This window comes from Argentina anserina, chromosome 3, assembly GCF_933775445.1.
Source record: "Argentina anserina chromosome 3, drPotAnse1.1, whole genome shotgun sequence".
In the NCBI taxonomy this organism is placed as follows: Eukaryota; Viridiplantae; Streptophyta; class Magnoliopsida; order Rosales; family Rosaceae; genus Argentina; species Argentina anserina.
In genome coordinates, this window is record NC_065874.1 from 21,795,358 (window position 1) to 21,811,962 (window position 16,605).

Below are 16,605 nucleotides of genomic sequence, written 5' to 3' on the forward strand. Positions count from 1 at the left end.
TTTTTTAATTTTTTTTAAACCACGTTGTTTTGAAAAACAAAAATTAAAGAAAATAAAAGTTTCGTCGATAACATTCGATGACAAGAGAGTTTATGATAAATGATCACCTCTATTTTTTATTAATTAATATTATTTATGTATTTTAATTGTCGAAACAATCAAATATTTTTTTTATGAAGTTTATTTAGTACATTTACTTTTATAAGTTTTAATTTCCCAAGTTTATTTGGTATATTTTGATGTATATGTTTATAAATATATTAAATTTAATTAAAAATTAACAAAAACGATAAATCCGATATAATCCGATATATCTCGATATATCCCCGTTATATCCTTATTTTACAAAACCGATACGATGCCGATAACCGCTATTTAGACCATTGGATAAGGGTAATGAAATATGAGGCAAGGGTACATTGGTGACTTGTAGGGAAGAGTAAGACAAGAAGGAAAGTTCAAGAGTTTAAGATTTGATAGACTCAACGAGAGTTGGAGTTCATCTTTTTGGGTTTGAAGAGCTAGGCAGCTAGAGTTCATCTATTTTGGTGAAACTCATTCTATTACACTTTATTATGGCATATGAGCTATTGACAGTGTACAAATAGTTGATCAGAATAACAAGGTCATGTACCAAAGTTTATAATTTGTAACTTGAGGTACATAAAATAATAGTGGACCTATTTTCATATATTGTTTCTAATTTTTTTTTACAATAATTTCATACTTATCTAGTATTACTAGAACACGGCCGGTCAGATCCCAGAAAGAAACAAGCATATATATAGACTAGTCATGTCATCAAAATATAACATCACTAAAATTCTCTAGGGTATTATAATCAAGATTAAAGGCAAGTAGCTAGCCTTTGATTCTAAATCCCAGTTAATTAAGCGCACATATAAATAAGATTACCATTCGAACCATATTACCCATTAAAAATCTGGCATGTCATGTTTCATTCAGTATACAATAATCGTGTATTGCTGCATGCACTTAAAAACATATTAAGACGAGACATAATTGACTAGAACAAAGCGGATCAATTGCATGTGTTTCGAATACACAATTAGCTACTGTGTATCTTTGAGTAGAATCTATATACTGCCTAATATATTGACATAACATATAAGTACGTTCATCTATTGGGTAATGGTTACTTTTAGTTCATAACATCCAATTGATCTAAGTGAATTAAGTAATGGCTGTTTTTGATGAAGTAGAGTCATAGAGAATAAATTGAGGATTGGTAAAGTATGTAACAATCAAGAAACAATTATACATGACATGCATGCACAACTACGTACACATAAATATTTGTCTACTTCGCTTTCATTTCTTTAGAGAAGTATACATGTACTGAGTGCTTCACAATATATATGGTGTTACACAATGGGTCGTGCTACACGTACCTTTATATCGTTTATTTGTGAAGAAAAACAGGGAACAAGAAAAATTCAAGAACGAAGAAGTTATTCCAACTTATCAAGTAGTATTATATATATAATTGCAGCCGTGTGCGCATGCTTAGTAGCGATGTGGAGGTAGATGGGACTTGTAGTGGTGTGGGGGAGGATAGCGGGTTGGGCGAGGATGAGGAGGTGAGGATTTCGGTGGAGGTGGTGACTTGTAGACATAGGGAGGAGGAGGTGACTTGTAGACATAAGGAGGAGGAGGAGGTGATGATTTTGGAGGTGGTGGCGACTTGTAGACATAGGGAGGAGGAGGTGAGGATTTTGGCGGAGGTGGTGACTTGTAGACATAAGGAGGAGGAGGTGATGATTTTGGAGGTGGTGACGAATTATAGACATAAGGAGGAGGAGGTGACGACTTTGGAGGTGATGGCGACTTGTAGACATAAAGAGGAGGATGTGAGGATTTTGGTGGAGGTGGTGACTTATAGACATAAGGAGGAGGAGGTGATGATTTTGGAGGTGGTGGCGACTTGTAGACATAAGAAGGAGGAAGTGAGGATTTTGGTGGAAGTGGCGATTTGTACACATAAGGAGGAGGAGATGATGACTTTGGAGGTGGTGGGGACTTATAGACATAAGGAGGAGGGGGTGAGATTTATAAGGTTAAATATTAAAGATTATACAAAATAATAAGAATATATACGAACAAGTGTGGAGTTAGGGACTCTGAAAAATTATTCAAGATCGACCTTTTGTCTAGTGTTCAAGGACGTCAACTGACTTGTTGTAGGGTTAATCTTGGTTAATGCCTTAATTTGTTGGTGATCGAGATTAGCACACCTAGATTCACAGACAAGAGGAAAGTCAAACTAATTAGAGTTTAGTAAAGAAAATAGTGGACCAATAATCTTAGAGTATGGCTATTGCCACACCATAGTGACACAGTCCACTTTATTCACCCCACAACCTATTAATTTATTGAAATATTACTTTGATGTAAAATTATAGTAATAGACAATAAGTTGTATAAAATTAAAATTTAGTTTTTTATTTTACATAACACACATATATACATATTACTAAGCTATATTAATTAAATATTTAAATTTGTAAGTAATAAAAAGATTGAAACCCTAATTTTGTATTAAGGTTTCATCATCTTCATTTGTAACAGCTAACACACTAATGGAGATTGAAAACACCTTCTCGGAATCTGAAAATGAGGTAAGATTTGGTATCTCTGAATACATATGTATCCTAATTAGAACAATTTGGGAGTTTGGTGATTATTAAACTATCAACTCAACTTCTCAAATCGCAACTTATGAAGCCTATGTACAACTGGATACGAGCATCCTAACTTAAAGTTGTTTTATTCAATAAATCATAAGTGAAAGTCCAATGATTCGTAGAATTATATAAATTGCACCATCTACATGAAATTATAGTATTCACTATAGAATATCAAATTTGATACTTGAACACACTTTAGCTTCCTTTTATTTCATCTTTCGTATCTTTATATCATTATATGACGACGAGTTATGCTTGCCAAATCGAATTTGAGGCATTAGTTTAATCCAAAGCTAGGTTAACTAGACAAAGTATTATTAAAAAGGACAATTTAGGTATTGAAATTGGGTGAACAAAGTAATTTGTTAATAGATAAATATATGTGGGGTGAACAAAATGTACTGTAGGATGACTATAGCCGCACCTTAATCTTATAGACTTTAGTGAATCTCGCTATATATCTACAAAGTACGAAACCAGCGATCACAATATATATATTTTTAGCTTAGACGAATATTTTTCTATTAAATGCAAGGTTTTAAACTTCATTACGTATGAGAATTTGTGACACTTGATCATTTTATGTATGAGTGTACAAAAGAGAAATCAAAGCATGCATGCATTGCCTATGAGGAAGTGTAATGCTTGATACTACTATTGTTGAGTTAGGTAGGTCGATCGTCATCTTTGCATGGATAGTACGTATGCCTTCCTCCATTAATAGTCACCCTAGTTAATGGTGACCTAGTCTCTTTTGCTTCTTCTCAACTTTCTTTTCATTTTGAACCAGTGGTAAGGTGGGATTCTAAGTTTGGCTGAAGTTTGGCCGAAGGCAAAAAAATTTTGTCAGTATAAATATATAATCAATGACAAAATTAAAATACCGATAAAAGTTTTTCTCTAATTAATTAGATTGAAACTTAATCACTCATAATTGCAAATTCAGATTTAATATATAGAATAACAAGAAGATTTATACTTGAGGATTTTTTTATGATTGAATAAGAAAAATGCATACTAAAAGTCCAATTTTATGCATATATCTATTTTTGTTAACACTAATAAAATACAATAAAAAATTTAAGGCCAAAAGTCTTGCCTGCATTGTCTTATGGGCTGGATCTGTCACTGTTTGGTACTCGCATCCAATGTCATCAGTGCCACATGTACGACCTTAAAAGGGCTATAATTAATTATGTCCTCAATCTCACCAACACAAAAATATACAAATAATTAAGAATGGTATGGTTCATTTGAATGCTAAAATTAAAATGTCATTGGTATCTAAAGCCATTTTAGATTATGCTCTACAATCATTTTCTGCTGTATAAGCCCTAGCTCTAATTACTGCACTACAATTTAGCTTGCTTCTCATTTCCATTAAAAGAAAAGAAAAAGAAAAAAATAGGTTAATCGATACTGAACAAGGCATCTTGCTTCGATTACAACTGATTGAAAACATACGAGAGATGGATATATGTTAATATAACATCAATGTCCCCTACAAGCTACCGGTCGGCAAGGTGCATCGATTCCCCATTTGTTGAGAGGACGACCCAACTTCATTCATTCATTCGTGTTGATCAGCTGAACCAAATGATCTAATGCTTCTCTCAATTAGTCTAATTATTAGCAAGTAGATAGTGTAGTTCCAATTGGTACTCGAAGATTGTGGCTTTCATATGATAATTAAACAATTTCAATTTGCATAGCGATTCGATCCTTCTATGTTCAAGGTTCAATGATCTATAATATTAGGTCAATGATCTATATGAAAAATTGATTTCGCTTCTCCTCATAAATTCCATGAGTAAATAAAGGTGGCTGAAGCGCTTAGAATGTGCCTCACGCGCCTGAGAGAAACTAACTTCCTCCGCTTTCATGTCCTGTGGCGAGCCCGGTCACCTCGTCGGACATGCTTGTTTGTTTTCATGTGTGTCTGGAGAGGGACCGGATCTCTAGTTCTCATTCCTAGAGAGGAGATCGCGGTGGGTGTTCGTGAAGAAGGAAAAGGGGAGATTGCTGTGGCGGCCAAGATCTGGTTTGGCCATCATGCATGGTCGCTCGCGAGATCGTTGGTGCGTGATCGGGAAGAGCTGAAGGGAGCGGAGATTGTGGAGGCACTGTTCAGTTCCGGCCATGTAGATCTGAGCCGAATTGGGAATCTTGTTTCAGATCTAAGGAATGTGGCGGCGAGATCCCGTGAAGCGTGGTCACAATGATGTGGCGGTAGGATGTGGGCATGTGGCGTCGTGTAATTGTTACTCCTGACATCAAATTAAAATATTATCTTCAATACATGGAGTAATAGAAAAAATCGATCTGGATCAACCAGTTTTTGTTTTTCATGTTGGAGCTTGCAACGGCCTCATCTGCATGCGTGGTTATCCTGAAAATTCCAGTTATAATACCAATGATATGGAACCTTGTGTTCGAAAGTTCTTGTTCCTCCCTAATCAAATTAAGGTTCCCGCCCAACGAGAATTTTTTTCCGCTTTATCATTTTGGCTATGATTCACGTACCAGTGTGCAAGTTATGGTTCCACAAGGTCGAGGTCGGTCCCGAAACGCCATGCACGTTTCATATATATTCACTACTCACGGGCTCTTGGAAGAATCTTAGCGCCCCTGAAGGCTTTGTACCTTTTATCTATGATCTTAAACATGTGGAGACTAATGGTGCTTTGCATTGGATTTGTGGTAGGCCTTATACTGAGATCAATGAGAGCACGGTCATTGTGACCTTTAACTTGTCTAGTGAATTATTTGGGAAGATCAAGATTCCTGAATCTCTGAAAAAAGATTCACAAAAGAGGTCTTGTTATATATAAACTGAGATACAGAGAATTCTTTGCTTTGTGGTCTCAAAGTTACCGGACTGAAAACTACTTGGGTGATATGTGGGTGATGACAGAATATGGTGTGGCAGAATCGTGGACTAAATTACTCACTATAAACATGCTGGATGATTTGGGAAATCAAGAAATTTATATTAGAAAGAGTGGCCAAGTAGTGCTTGCTGGATCTTCGTCATATTTGCAAGGAGTGCAATCGCTGGACCCTAAAAGCAAGCAAGTTAAGGATATAGTGGATGATAGACACCTCATCTCGTTCATGGATCCTTTTGTCGAGAGCCTTGTTTTACTTGACCGATCTGATGCTTTTCCTTATGAATCAAAGGTTAGCAAATAGAAGAACATACTGGCTTATTGGATTAAGTTCAACATAAATATTTGGCATTATTTATTCCTTCCAGTTTGAAAATATGCATTTGATATAATATCGATTAATTGCTATGGTTGGATTTTGGGATTGTGTGGTTCGGTATGAGGAAATGGAAGATGATAGTAGTCAACATACAAGGATGCGCTTCACGTACTAATCACTAATTCACTATCGATCGTTAGAAAACAGTTTAAACATGCAAGCTCAGACAAAGGATTTATGGGGCATCGGTGAATCATTTATCAAATGTGATACTAGGTTTGATGTGAGAAACAAATTGATTTTGAGTTTAAAATCCTACCAATCTGTAACCCCAGCTCACCATTACTGAACTTGCAGAAATAGCTTATTCAAGTGATTGTATTTGTCTGAGGATTTAGTTGGGACATGGGAGTATCTCAACTAAGGCTATCTGCACCTCCCATTCAACTTATTATATTAAAGGTTTGAAAAAGTGCTAGACAGTGCAGGCGGACATCTACCTCTTAGCGCCTAGACGGCTAAGTGGCTTCCTAGACGGATTTAAATTATTAAATGTTTGTTTATTTTTATATATGTATTTAAATTATTTATATGATTAAAAACATATAATGATGCTCAATATTAATTTTTAAAATAATCTAAATTCAAGATAACTTAAATTCAAAGTCCATATAAAAATATTAGAACAAAAAGTAAATTGTAAAACAAATACAAGACTAAATCTCAAGTTCTTCTTCTCCAAATCATTCCTGACTCTTTTCTAAAAAAAAAAAATCATTTCCTAATTCTTTCGGTATCAGACTCAAACTCAATATCTATTTCTTCTTCCTCATATTCCGTGTCATCATCCGAAATAAAAATCTTCATCATAAAATTCTTTTACTTTCAGTGCGTTTTAATTTTTTTCTTTTTCAAAAGTCCACCGACTTTGACCGTCACAAACCATCGAGAACCGCTAAGGAACGCCTAGGCGGCTGCCAAATCCTTTAAACTGAATGGCCGAATATGCAAAAAGTGTGGCGGTACCCGCCTCGTAGCGCCTAAGCGCCACTTAGGCGGTCTAGGCGGCCGCTTTTTAGAACACTGGTTATACTAATTAGTTTTGAAGACAATCAATTTAAACTGAAGCTTCTGCCAATGAACCTTTTCGATCATCTGTACACTGTTTGGGCCTAAAATAATACTCCGGTATTATCTAGACTATTCAGGCTCGTGGACCGGTTATTTGGGGAAAATTTATCATAGAGTAAGATTATCTGCCGTATTGGAATAGATTTAAGGGGCTATCGCTGTATAGAATCTGAGTTGATTAAGGAAGATGAATCTAAATCAACTAGGAGGTTCTCAAGACTTGATCCGCAAGAAAGAAAAATTTGTGTTCTCTATATAAAAGGGTCGAATGTGCAGAATAACACACGCAACGTCAAACAAACTATCGCGCAACCGCATAGTCAAATCTCCACACGGAGTAAAAGTCCGATTCGCTTCGGCAACCAAGTCTCCCATCGGAGCGGAGCTACCTAGATGTACGCCTCGCGCTGCATGTAGCAGACAAGTCCGATTAGCTTCGGCAACTAGAGTCAAGTCCATCGAGTCGCTAACCTACCTTCTAGCAAACACAAAAGCATGCACTAGTCATCAAATTCCTTACAACGAGAAAGTCCTGCTATCAACGACGCATTATAAGCTCTGCTTTTCCCCAAGCGGTCTAAAGTAAGATCGGCCATCTACTGGAGGTGGAGTGAAAGGTACCTAGCAACTCCGGTTGTGTATATGCCATTCGAACTTCAGCGGTTTATCAGCAACTGCGGAGCAATCCTTTGAGACGAAGATAGTACGTGAGCGCAATCATCGTCAAACAAAGAAAGAGTTGTACCTAACTCAAAGGCACTGGCACGCCGGCAACAACAGAGAACGAAGGTTAGAACCGTCTAGGGTTCAATACCGGGACTTGCTGATTGTTCTCTGAGGAAGATCTTTTTTCCCAACTCGAACATTTGGCACTCCCAGTGGGACAATGTCAAGATAGTAAGCCGGAATTCTTACTCGCGAGGATATTCCCCTTGCTCGAAACCAGAGCATTCGCATTGTGTTCCTCACAACACAGCGACTTGCAGAGGTTTAACAGCGGTTGAAGCATTACTGAAGTTTGGAGTGATGGCGACACCAGAAGACATGCAACTAGCTTTTAAGGAGTTGACAAAGGTAGTCAAGTCATTGGAGGAGCCATTCGGTAATCGAATGACCGCGGTTGAGAGAACGTTGGATAATGTGTCGCAACTACAGTCGACACAGGGCCAGCGTCTGGCTGAGACCAACGATAGATTGAAGAAGCTGGTTCTGGGTGCTAACGAGCACGCGAACAATGCTCGCTTAGAGTTCGCGGGACAGGATGAGCGATTGAAGCAAATCGAAGAGGCGTTGGGAATCCAACGAACTGTCACCGAGCTTTACGAGAGCCAGAGCCATGACAAGCCTAATGCCACCAAAAAGGCTAGGTCCAACAAGAAAGATACTGCTGGTAAGGACGACGGCGGTGAAGAGGACGAGGCCAGAGTTGATGAGGCTGACAAATCAGAGGTTGAGCTTGTCAAACTCACAAGGAAGAAGAAGGCGAAGGCTACAAAAGGAAAGTTCACGTTTGGAAGTTCCAGACGGTCGAACACACCCGAGGTTGAAGTTTTACAAAAAGCATTGGCACTTCTTCAACCAGGCGGAAGACAAGAGCGTCAACACCAGTTTCGTTGCGAGCGACGAGAGGAGCATCAAGAAGAGCCTGAGCAAGAAATAGAAGAGGGTCAGACCCTTACCAAAGAGCAGGTTCAGAAGATGATCCAAGTGAGTGTGAGGACCATTCATGGTCATGCTGCCGCGAACATATCTTATACAAGTCCATTCCCGAAATGGGTGACAGCATGTCCTTGGCCCTCGGGTTATCGACCAATCAAGTTCCAGACTTTCTCAGGAGAGGGTTCCGAGAACGCAGCTGAGCATATTTCGCGTTTCCACAGCAATTACGGGCCATATGCATCTGATCCAGTCTTCAAGATGAGGGCTTTCGGTTTATCTCTGTCAGGACCGACGCTATCTTGGTTCTCCAAGTTAGCACCAAGGTCCATTTCAGATTGGTCCATGCTCGAGACAATGTTCAAAACGACTTTTGGCAGTGTTGAGCATGAAGTGAATTTGTCATATTTGACTTCCATGTATCAACAGCCAATGGAGTCGGCAGTGGAGTTCCTGAAGAGGTTCAAGGTTCAGCAAGCAAAGTGCAGAACACCGCTCGCGGAACAGGATGCCATTCCATTGCTATAAAGGATTTGGAGACCCGTCAGCGGGCCAAATATCATGATGCCTACTTTTCTAGCATGGTGGACTTAATGAACAAGGTAGGCTCCTACCAAGTGTTCCTCAGGGAGATGGAAGACAGTGCCTCAGTTCCAAAAGGTCCACATGTATCCTACCACCCTGGAACTTTGATACCACGTTACGCGGTTCCATCCGGAACTAAGAGGGTTTTCACTATCTACTCGCATGTAGATCCTTTCTACACACCGTATCCATATGAAGAGTAGTGGGTCGAAGAGGTTGATGATGAAGTGGCTGCAGTAGAGATAGCCGGAAGACATGCATTGAAGTCTAAGACTTTGAAGATGTCCAGGGATCCTGTCAAGACTTCTACAGCAGCATTCACCAAGCCCGAGTATGACTCGTATACCTACAACGCTCAGAAGGCTCCAGAAATTTTGGATAAATTGTTCGCGAGTGGAAGAGTGAAGCATGACACTGCAATGCCTACCGCAGCGCAGATTGAAGGGAAGAAGTACTGCAAGTTTCACAACTTGTTCAATCACCACACAGTTGATTGTGTTAAGCTCAAGGATCAGTTGCAGACCTGGATTAACAAGGGCATGCTTGGGGTAGACACTGAAAGAGCTGCAGCTTGAGTCGATATTGATCCCTTTCTTACAGTGTCAATGGTGGAGGTTACACCATTGACAACACAGTTGAAGACTCATCACCCTTCCAAGTTTGCTGAGTACACTTATGATGCCTCATTGGCTCATGAGATCTTGGACAAGCTTATTGCTGAGGGTGAAACCATTGTACCATGGACTGAGTTCCCGGCTGTGGAAGAAGTTAAAGGTAAACGGTATGAAGACAACAGCAAAGGAAATGCCCGTGGCCAAGGAGGTTGCGATAGCCAAGAAATCTGACTCGGGTAAACAAAGAAGTGTTGTTGTCCAAAACAAGGAAAAAAATGTAGCAAAGGTAAAAACTTACGTCCTTTGCAATCGATGCAAGAAAGAGTGTTCCATAAACTGTGACAATGCTGGTAGACATCGGAGGCCTCACTCGCTGACAAATCTACCCGAGAAGGAGAACACCAAGAAAGTTAGAGTTCAGACAGACACTTATGCTCAAGTGTTGAAAAGGCCACACTCAGGTCTCGGCGGGGTCGCGAACGTTCTTGGAGGGCAGCGAGTTGGGGCGAATGTGCCGGAAGCTCAAGCTTCGCGCGAGGCGCTACAACGGCCATACATACCACTTGCACCGAGGTCATTGAGGCCAGATGTCTGGTACGTTCAGGAGCATGGAAGGACTAAGGAAGCTACAAAAACCCAAAAGAGGAACATACAAAAACGATGGGGAAGGGTTAAGCGAATGTTAGAGGCGTATAACAGAGGAGAAATCTCTCGCGACCAGTTATAACAACCACCTTGGTTGTTGCGAGAGATAGTTGAAAAACTTAGTCTAAAGCCATATGTACACATTCGCCGGAATAATAATCACATAAAGGAGCCATATCCCAGGGAAAGCGTTCATCATCGAATTGAACGACCAATGGAAACTGCTCCTAAACGAAGAGTTTCAATCCATGATAGGTTGTCTTACGCATCTACCGACAGCAGAGCAACAAACAGACAACACGTACAGGGTGTTTCTTGATGAATGCTCGATTACTCGACATCAATATCTAACCCTGAACACATCATTAGTAGTATAAAGCAAGAGGGTATCGTTCACAAACCGGGGATCCAGCCAGGGCTTAGGATCACAACACTTAACACGAATTCATAAAGATATAAAAGGGTTCTGATATAGGTTCGGATTGAATCATAAAAACAGTAAATAAAACCTAAACTAATATGTACATGTGATCAACCAACCAACACATAAACAATCACCAAAACAACTCATATAAAAGAAATCGAACAAGCTTCATGTCTTTCTTTTGAATCATGCCGAGACTATATATTGAACAACTAAGGATGGATCATGCATTTAGGGTTCTAAGCAGTAACCTAAACACATAGACACTTAACACATTCGATTAATACCAAGCAGCCATAATCGAAATCTAACATGCTCATCTTAATCATGTAATTTCAAAGCCATGCACATTGAATTCATCAAGTATGTCACTTACTTAACCAACAACCATGCAATTCGAAAATCACATATAAAAGAATAAACATGTTCTTAGCATAAGTCTTTAATCCAACAACCTAAATATCATGCTACAAGCATAGTCATAACACTTAGAAATCGAAATTGATCATACATGAAACTCGGCAGAAACCAAAACAGAAACTTCATAAAACCAAAACATAATTTCGAATCCTTTATATAATTTGAATCAAGTAGCTATTTCATAGACACAATTGAAACAAGATTACACTACACAAATCGCAAGCTCATCCAAGAACAAGAATAAAACCAAAACCGAATTGAAACAAAGAGAGAATCATGGTTACACTTTATAAATCAAGCAATCCACAAGTGTATAGCCGAGACTTCTATGGATGAAACCTTCTTCACAAGCGTGTTTGAAGGCTATTGATTGGTGGGGAATGATGGAATCGGGTTTAGGATTTCTTGGAAGGGTGAGGGATGGATTCGGCAGCTCTAGGCTTGTGCTTGTGTGCAAGGTTGATGATGAAAATATGGGAAGGCCGAGCCTCTATATATAGGAGTCTAGGAAGCCATCTTGCCGTCCCATAAGGAGATAGAAACTAATTGGGAAACTGAAATCCTCTTTGTTATGGATTTTGATTCATGTACTCCATATCCAACTTGATGTAGGAAACCAAGTCCAATAGGGAGACCACATAAGGGCTGCACAACAACATTCTTGGTCCAACTAGGAGTAGCTAGGCCGGCATCCTCTTCTCCTTCTTCAACTCGAACATGATTTCCTTGTCTCACTAGGAATGCACCTCGGCAACTCTACTCCGTTTCCAAATATAATTTGTCTTTCCTGAAAAGAAATCGTCGATTAAAGAATAGGAAAGAATGAAAATAGGAAAGTAAAGTCCTAGTCTAGTAAGGAATCCTAGCTCAATAAGGATTTCTAACACTTAGCACAATTTCATCATCAATTTATTCAAAATTCGAAATAGCTCTCCTTAGAACATAGAAATGACAAATATGAACCTAAAACAACTAAATAAGAAGTAACAAAGCATAAGAATAGAGCATATAAACATTAAGAACGTCACACTTTGTGTTCCTATCAACAACCCCACACTTAGACTTTGCTAGTCCCTTAGCAAACACTAAAAAGGGAAATCAAAACATAAAACAAAATCAAAGCAACTATAACTAACGACACAACATTCTAATGCCTTCAACATTTTGTCTCAGAGATCTTCAGACTCATAGCATCAAGAATAACACTTAATCGAAATAGATAAGATGAATTCAACGGTTAATAAACATGAGATTTCGTTTAACAAGTAAGACATAGCAGAAACAAAGATGATATTAAGCTCGACATGTTCAAAACAAGTTCAAATTCAACTCACAAAGGATATGCACTCCAAATCTTTTCTCTCAAGAACATGGCATATGCTTAAAAGCTTTTCACACACAAGAGTTATAAACATATAGTGAAATCGAAAACCTCATGAAAGATACCAATCATATGCACAAATGAACCCAAACCATATGCTTACTCATGAAACAAACTCCACAGATCAAGAGCTACTCATTTTAAGAATCATGCAGATCTTTAGAAAAAGGATAGGTTAGGCTCGGCATGGACATATTTTCAAGGTAAAAAGAATCACAAAGGTCATCCTCAAGACTTAACAGAGCAAAACATCCACCTTATGTCGCCATACTCCATAAAACAAGGGCCAAATATCATCATGTTGGACCTATTCTTCACTTTAAACATTGTGAAAACGAACAAAGGCTAAAGTACAACACTATTGAGCCTTCAACAAATACAACACAACTCCAAATTCACAAAAACAACTTGTATGCCGAGATCTTTCATCATTCTTTCATTTTTTTTTCTTTTCTTGCCGTGCATATATCTTCTTCTTTTCTTTTTCTCACACGGCATCAATACATTTTTCTTTATTTTCATACTCTTTTCACGGCATAACATACATACAATAGCATAACCCCACACTTGAATCAAATCATCACTCCATATTAACACCCAAAATCGGCTCTGCCAAGCCTTAAAGACAAGGTAGAGATATAACTATACTAAGCAAGGATATAACATGTTGGTAATGAAAGAAAAGGCTTAACGTAGGCTCAAAGGGGTTAACACTAAGGTGTCCCAAGCAGGGCTCAAATAGGGATATACGGCTTTTTGACTTAAAGTGGTGGAAATCCTAAAAATATCCAACAATCCTTTTCAAAATCAGAGTATATTATGACGTAAAGCTTCGAAAGTTTCACAAAGTAAGTTCTAGTATTCTCTAGCTCATTGCAATTCTATGGCATATGAATTGATCAAAATAGATATAATGAGGTTATAAAGCCAAGAAACGATAGAATAAACTCTCCAAAGAAAGGCACATATATGGCTCGAATCTCACTTAGGTTCCATGAATCAAAACAAGTAAGGAACATGCTCATTCTGTACCTAAGTTTCAAAATCCTCATCTACTACATGTTCGTACAAAATCTACACATCGATTAACCATCAAATAAAAATGAAGTTCATTTCAATATCGTGATCATCTATCAACCATAAATTCAAAGATCAACTCATCCTAGACAGTTAAAGGCATACCTAGGACTCAAAACAAAAACAACTTAACTAAACAACTTAAAAATCGAAAAATTTCAACCTAAAAATGATACTAAAAATCGAAAAATCAAAACAACAAAATCGAAACACATAGGCATCAAACAATAGAATACAACGAATGATGTATACCCCACCCCACACTTAAAACTTACATTGCCCTCAATGTACAATATGATAATCAACGAAAATTAAAAAGAGATAAGGAATAAGAAAATGCAAACACTCGTTGATGGCTCCTTCATTGGCTTAAGTTTAGAGTCTATAGCCTAGACTTCTTCATCTACATTCACTAAAAGAATATGACATTGTCCTCCTCCTCTTCATCAGAAGATATGATCATGATGTCGCCATTATCCTCCTCATCTTCACTCGAGTCCAACTCACTGCTCTTATAGCTCGAATCAACTTCTTCCTTCAAACTCGGATCTTCTTCTTCCTCTTCCTCATTGACATGGCTATAAGACTCCACCTCTTCAATTGTAAGTTCTTTGCTCTCTTCCTTAGAGCTAGCTCGAATGTGCTCCACAAGATCCTTTAACTCCCTATGCGATTTTGCCAATTCCAAAATCGATTGTTGCATTTCATTGATCATCTTATCTCGGTGGTGCTCCGCTCTTGTAGGCGTAGTCTTAACTCTAGCCGGTCTACCTTTCCTCTTCATGCCAACTAGAGGTTTCAAATAGTCTCGAGTGTTCCCATACTTCCTAGCTTTCCTTCCATCAAACTCCATTCCCTTGAACCGAGAAGTACCACTCACCCTAGAGCATGACGTCGAAAACAAACTATCCCTTCTTTCTCCAAGTGCTCCAATATGCATGATCCTATCTCTTACCTCAAGGTTCATGAAGCCTCTTGGTGAAAACAAATCAATGTACTCTTGATAATCTCTTAGCAGACCTTGGTAGAGAGTACTAGTCAACGCATGTTGGTTCATGTCATGGTCTAGCGGTGCTACTACTTCTTGAAATCTCTTTAAGTACTTGTGGTAGGGCTCATCATCTTCTTGTTTGCATGCTTGAATCATCTCTCTCATCCTTGCTTTTCTTGCCGTGAGCAAGAATTCCTTGAGGAATGCTTCTTTAAGCTCATACCATGATCGGATGGAATTTTCAGGAATAGAGTGCAACCATTCTCTTGCCTTGTCAACTAGAGTGAAGGGAAACACCTCAAGATACAATAACTCCAAGTCTCCACGTTCCATGGACTGAATAGCTTGTTGCACCTTCGACTCAAAAAAAAATATGTGGACATCAGCCTTCTCAATCTTAAACCCTCTGAAGAGCGGCATGGTCTTCAGAATCTTGTATGTGACCTCCATACGAGTATGATTATGCCTAAGAGCCGGCAACACAATGCACCTAGGATGAAACGCAGGGCTGTCCTTCTCTGGAAACATGTTCTCTTCACGAAACGCAAACACTTCCATTGCACACTTGAAAATCTTCTTGTGAATTGAATGAACCGAATGTGGTAGCCTTCCTCTCCTTATGAACTTGTGAATTTTCAGAAAAAGGATGAACAATTATGTTGAATCCAGTGGTTGCAACAGTAAAAGAACCAACACTTGTGGTTTCAGAGGTAGTTGAGCCTGCAGCAGTGGTTATTCTACCAAGGGCCCATCAGGAGCAATCGCTAACGGAGTATCTCAAAAGCAAGTTCCCCTCGCGAACGCCAACTGGGTTAATTCCGGATGACAATATGGAGGAACCAGGTTGTAATGAACAAGAGTTAGAACTTTCTGATCCAGAGGACGAGTTTGAGGACGGTTATGATGAAGAAATAACAGCTACCCCAGACTGCAACATGTTTAACATTTGTCCTGCAGATAGGAGGTGAGATACCTGCCCAGGAGGTGGGTACAGTCGTAGAGTTGTCATCTACAGAGGTGCCAACTGTTGAGAAGGACACAAGGAAAGAATGAGCTGATAAATCTCACATGATGACCGCGCTCCAAAGATTCTTTATGATGTTCACAAAGCCTACATCGATCATGACTCAGCACATTAAACCTTTATACATATCAGTTGAGATGGAGTGTAAGAGAGTGAACAAAATCCTTGTTGACGGTGGTGCAGCAGTTAGCATCATTACAGTGAAGACAGTCGAAGCACTTGGCATTGCAAAGGAAAAGGTTCTCAGTAGCAATCTTAAGGTCAGGAGTTTTGCTGGCAACTTAACTAAGACCTTGGGAGTTTTGATCCGCAAAGTCAAGATAGGACCTTCTGAGCCGTTCCAGACATTTTTCGTTACAGATTGCACCGCTCCATACAGCATCATACTTGGTAGGGATTGGATACATAGAGCTTACTGCATCCATTCTACCCTTCACCAAGAGATGCTGATGTGGGATCCCGCAACTGATAAGGCAGAGCTAGTGAGAGCAGATGATCGACCATACTCAGTCGCTTCCTGCATTTTGGATGCGGAATACTATTATGGTGACATGAGGCCTTTAGGAGTTGCCGGAATCGATACCAAGGGTCTTTCAGTTGGGGTGACTTCTACAGAATTGACGCGATGGGGTCTAGTACAGGTTAAAACAGACATCAATAGACCTGGCTTCATCGTGAAAGCAAAAACTAATCATCCATGAGTACATCACTGGCCAAAGAGCAAGAGCATGCCTATGTGTCC

General features: G+C 39.1%; 1 protein-coding gene across 1 annotated transcript; it reads right to left on the minus strand.

Annotated features, from left to right (window-relative positions):
• Positions 1-1,527: 1,527 nt before the first annotated feature.
• LOC126787239 (extensin-like) lies at positions 1,528-2,665 on the minus strand. Its single transcript, XM_050513154.1, has 2 exons — positions 2,618-2,665; positions 1,528-2,040 (listed from the first exon to the last, which is right to left on the minus strand). Exons 1-2 carry the CDS (start codon positions 2,663-2,665, stop codon positions 1,528-1,530), a joined length of 561 nt encoding a protein of 186 aa, XP_050369111.1.
• Between the last annotated feature and the right edge of the window lie 13,940 nt (positions 2,666-16,605).

Excerpts from the sequence above, each read along its gene's own strand:
- LOC126787239 (XM_050513154.1), bottom strand. The coding sequence starts at position 2,665 with ATGTATTCAGAGATACCAAATCTTACCTCATTTTCAGATTCCGAGAAG. Across the intron at positions 2,041-2,617 it reads CATTTTCAGATTCCGAGAAG|TCCCCACCACCTCCAAAGTC; the intron begins GTGTTTTCAATC and ends TATGTCTATAAG.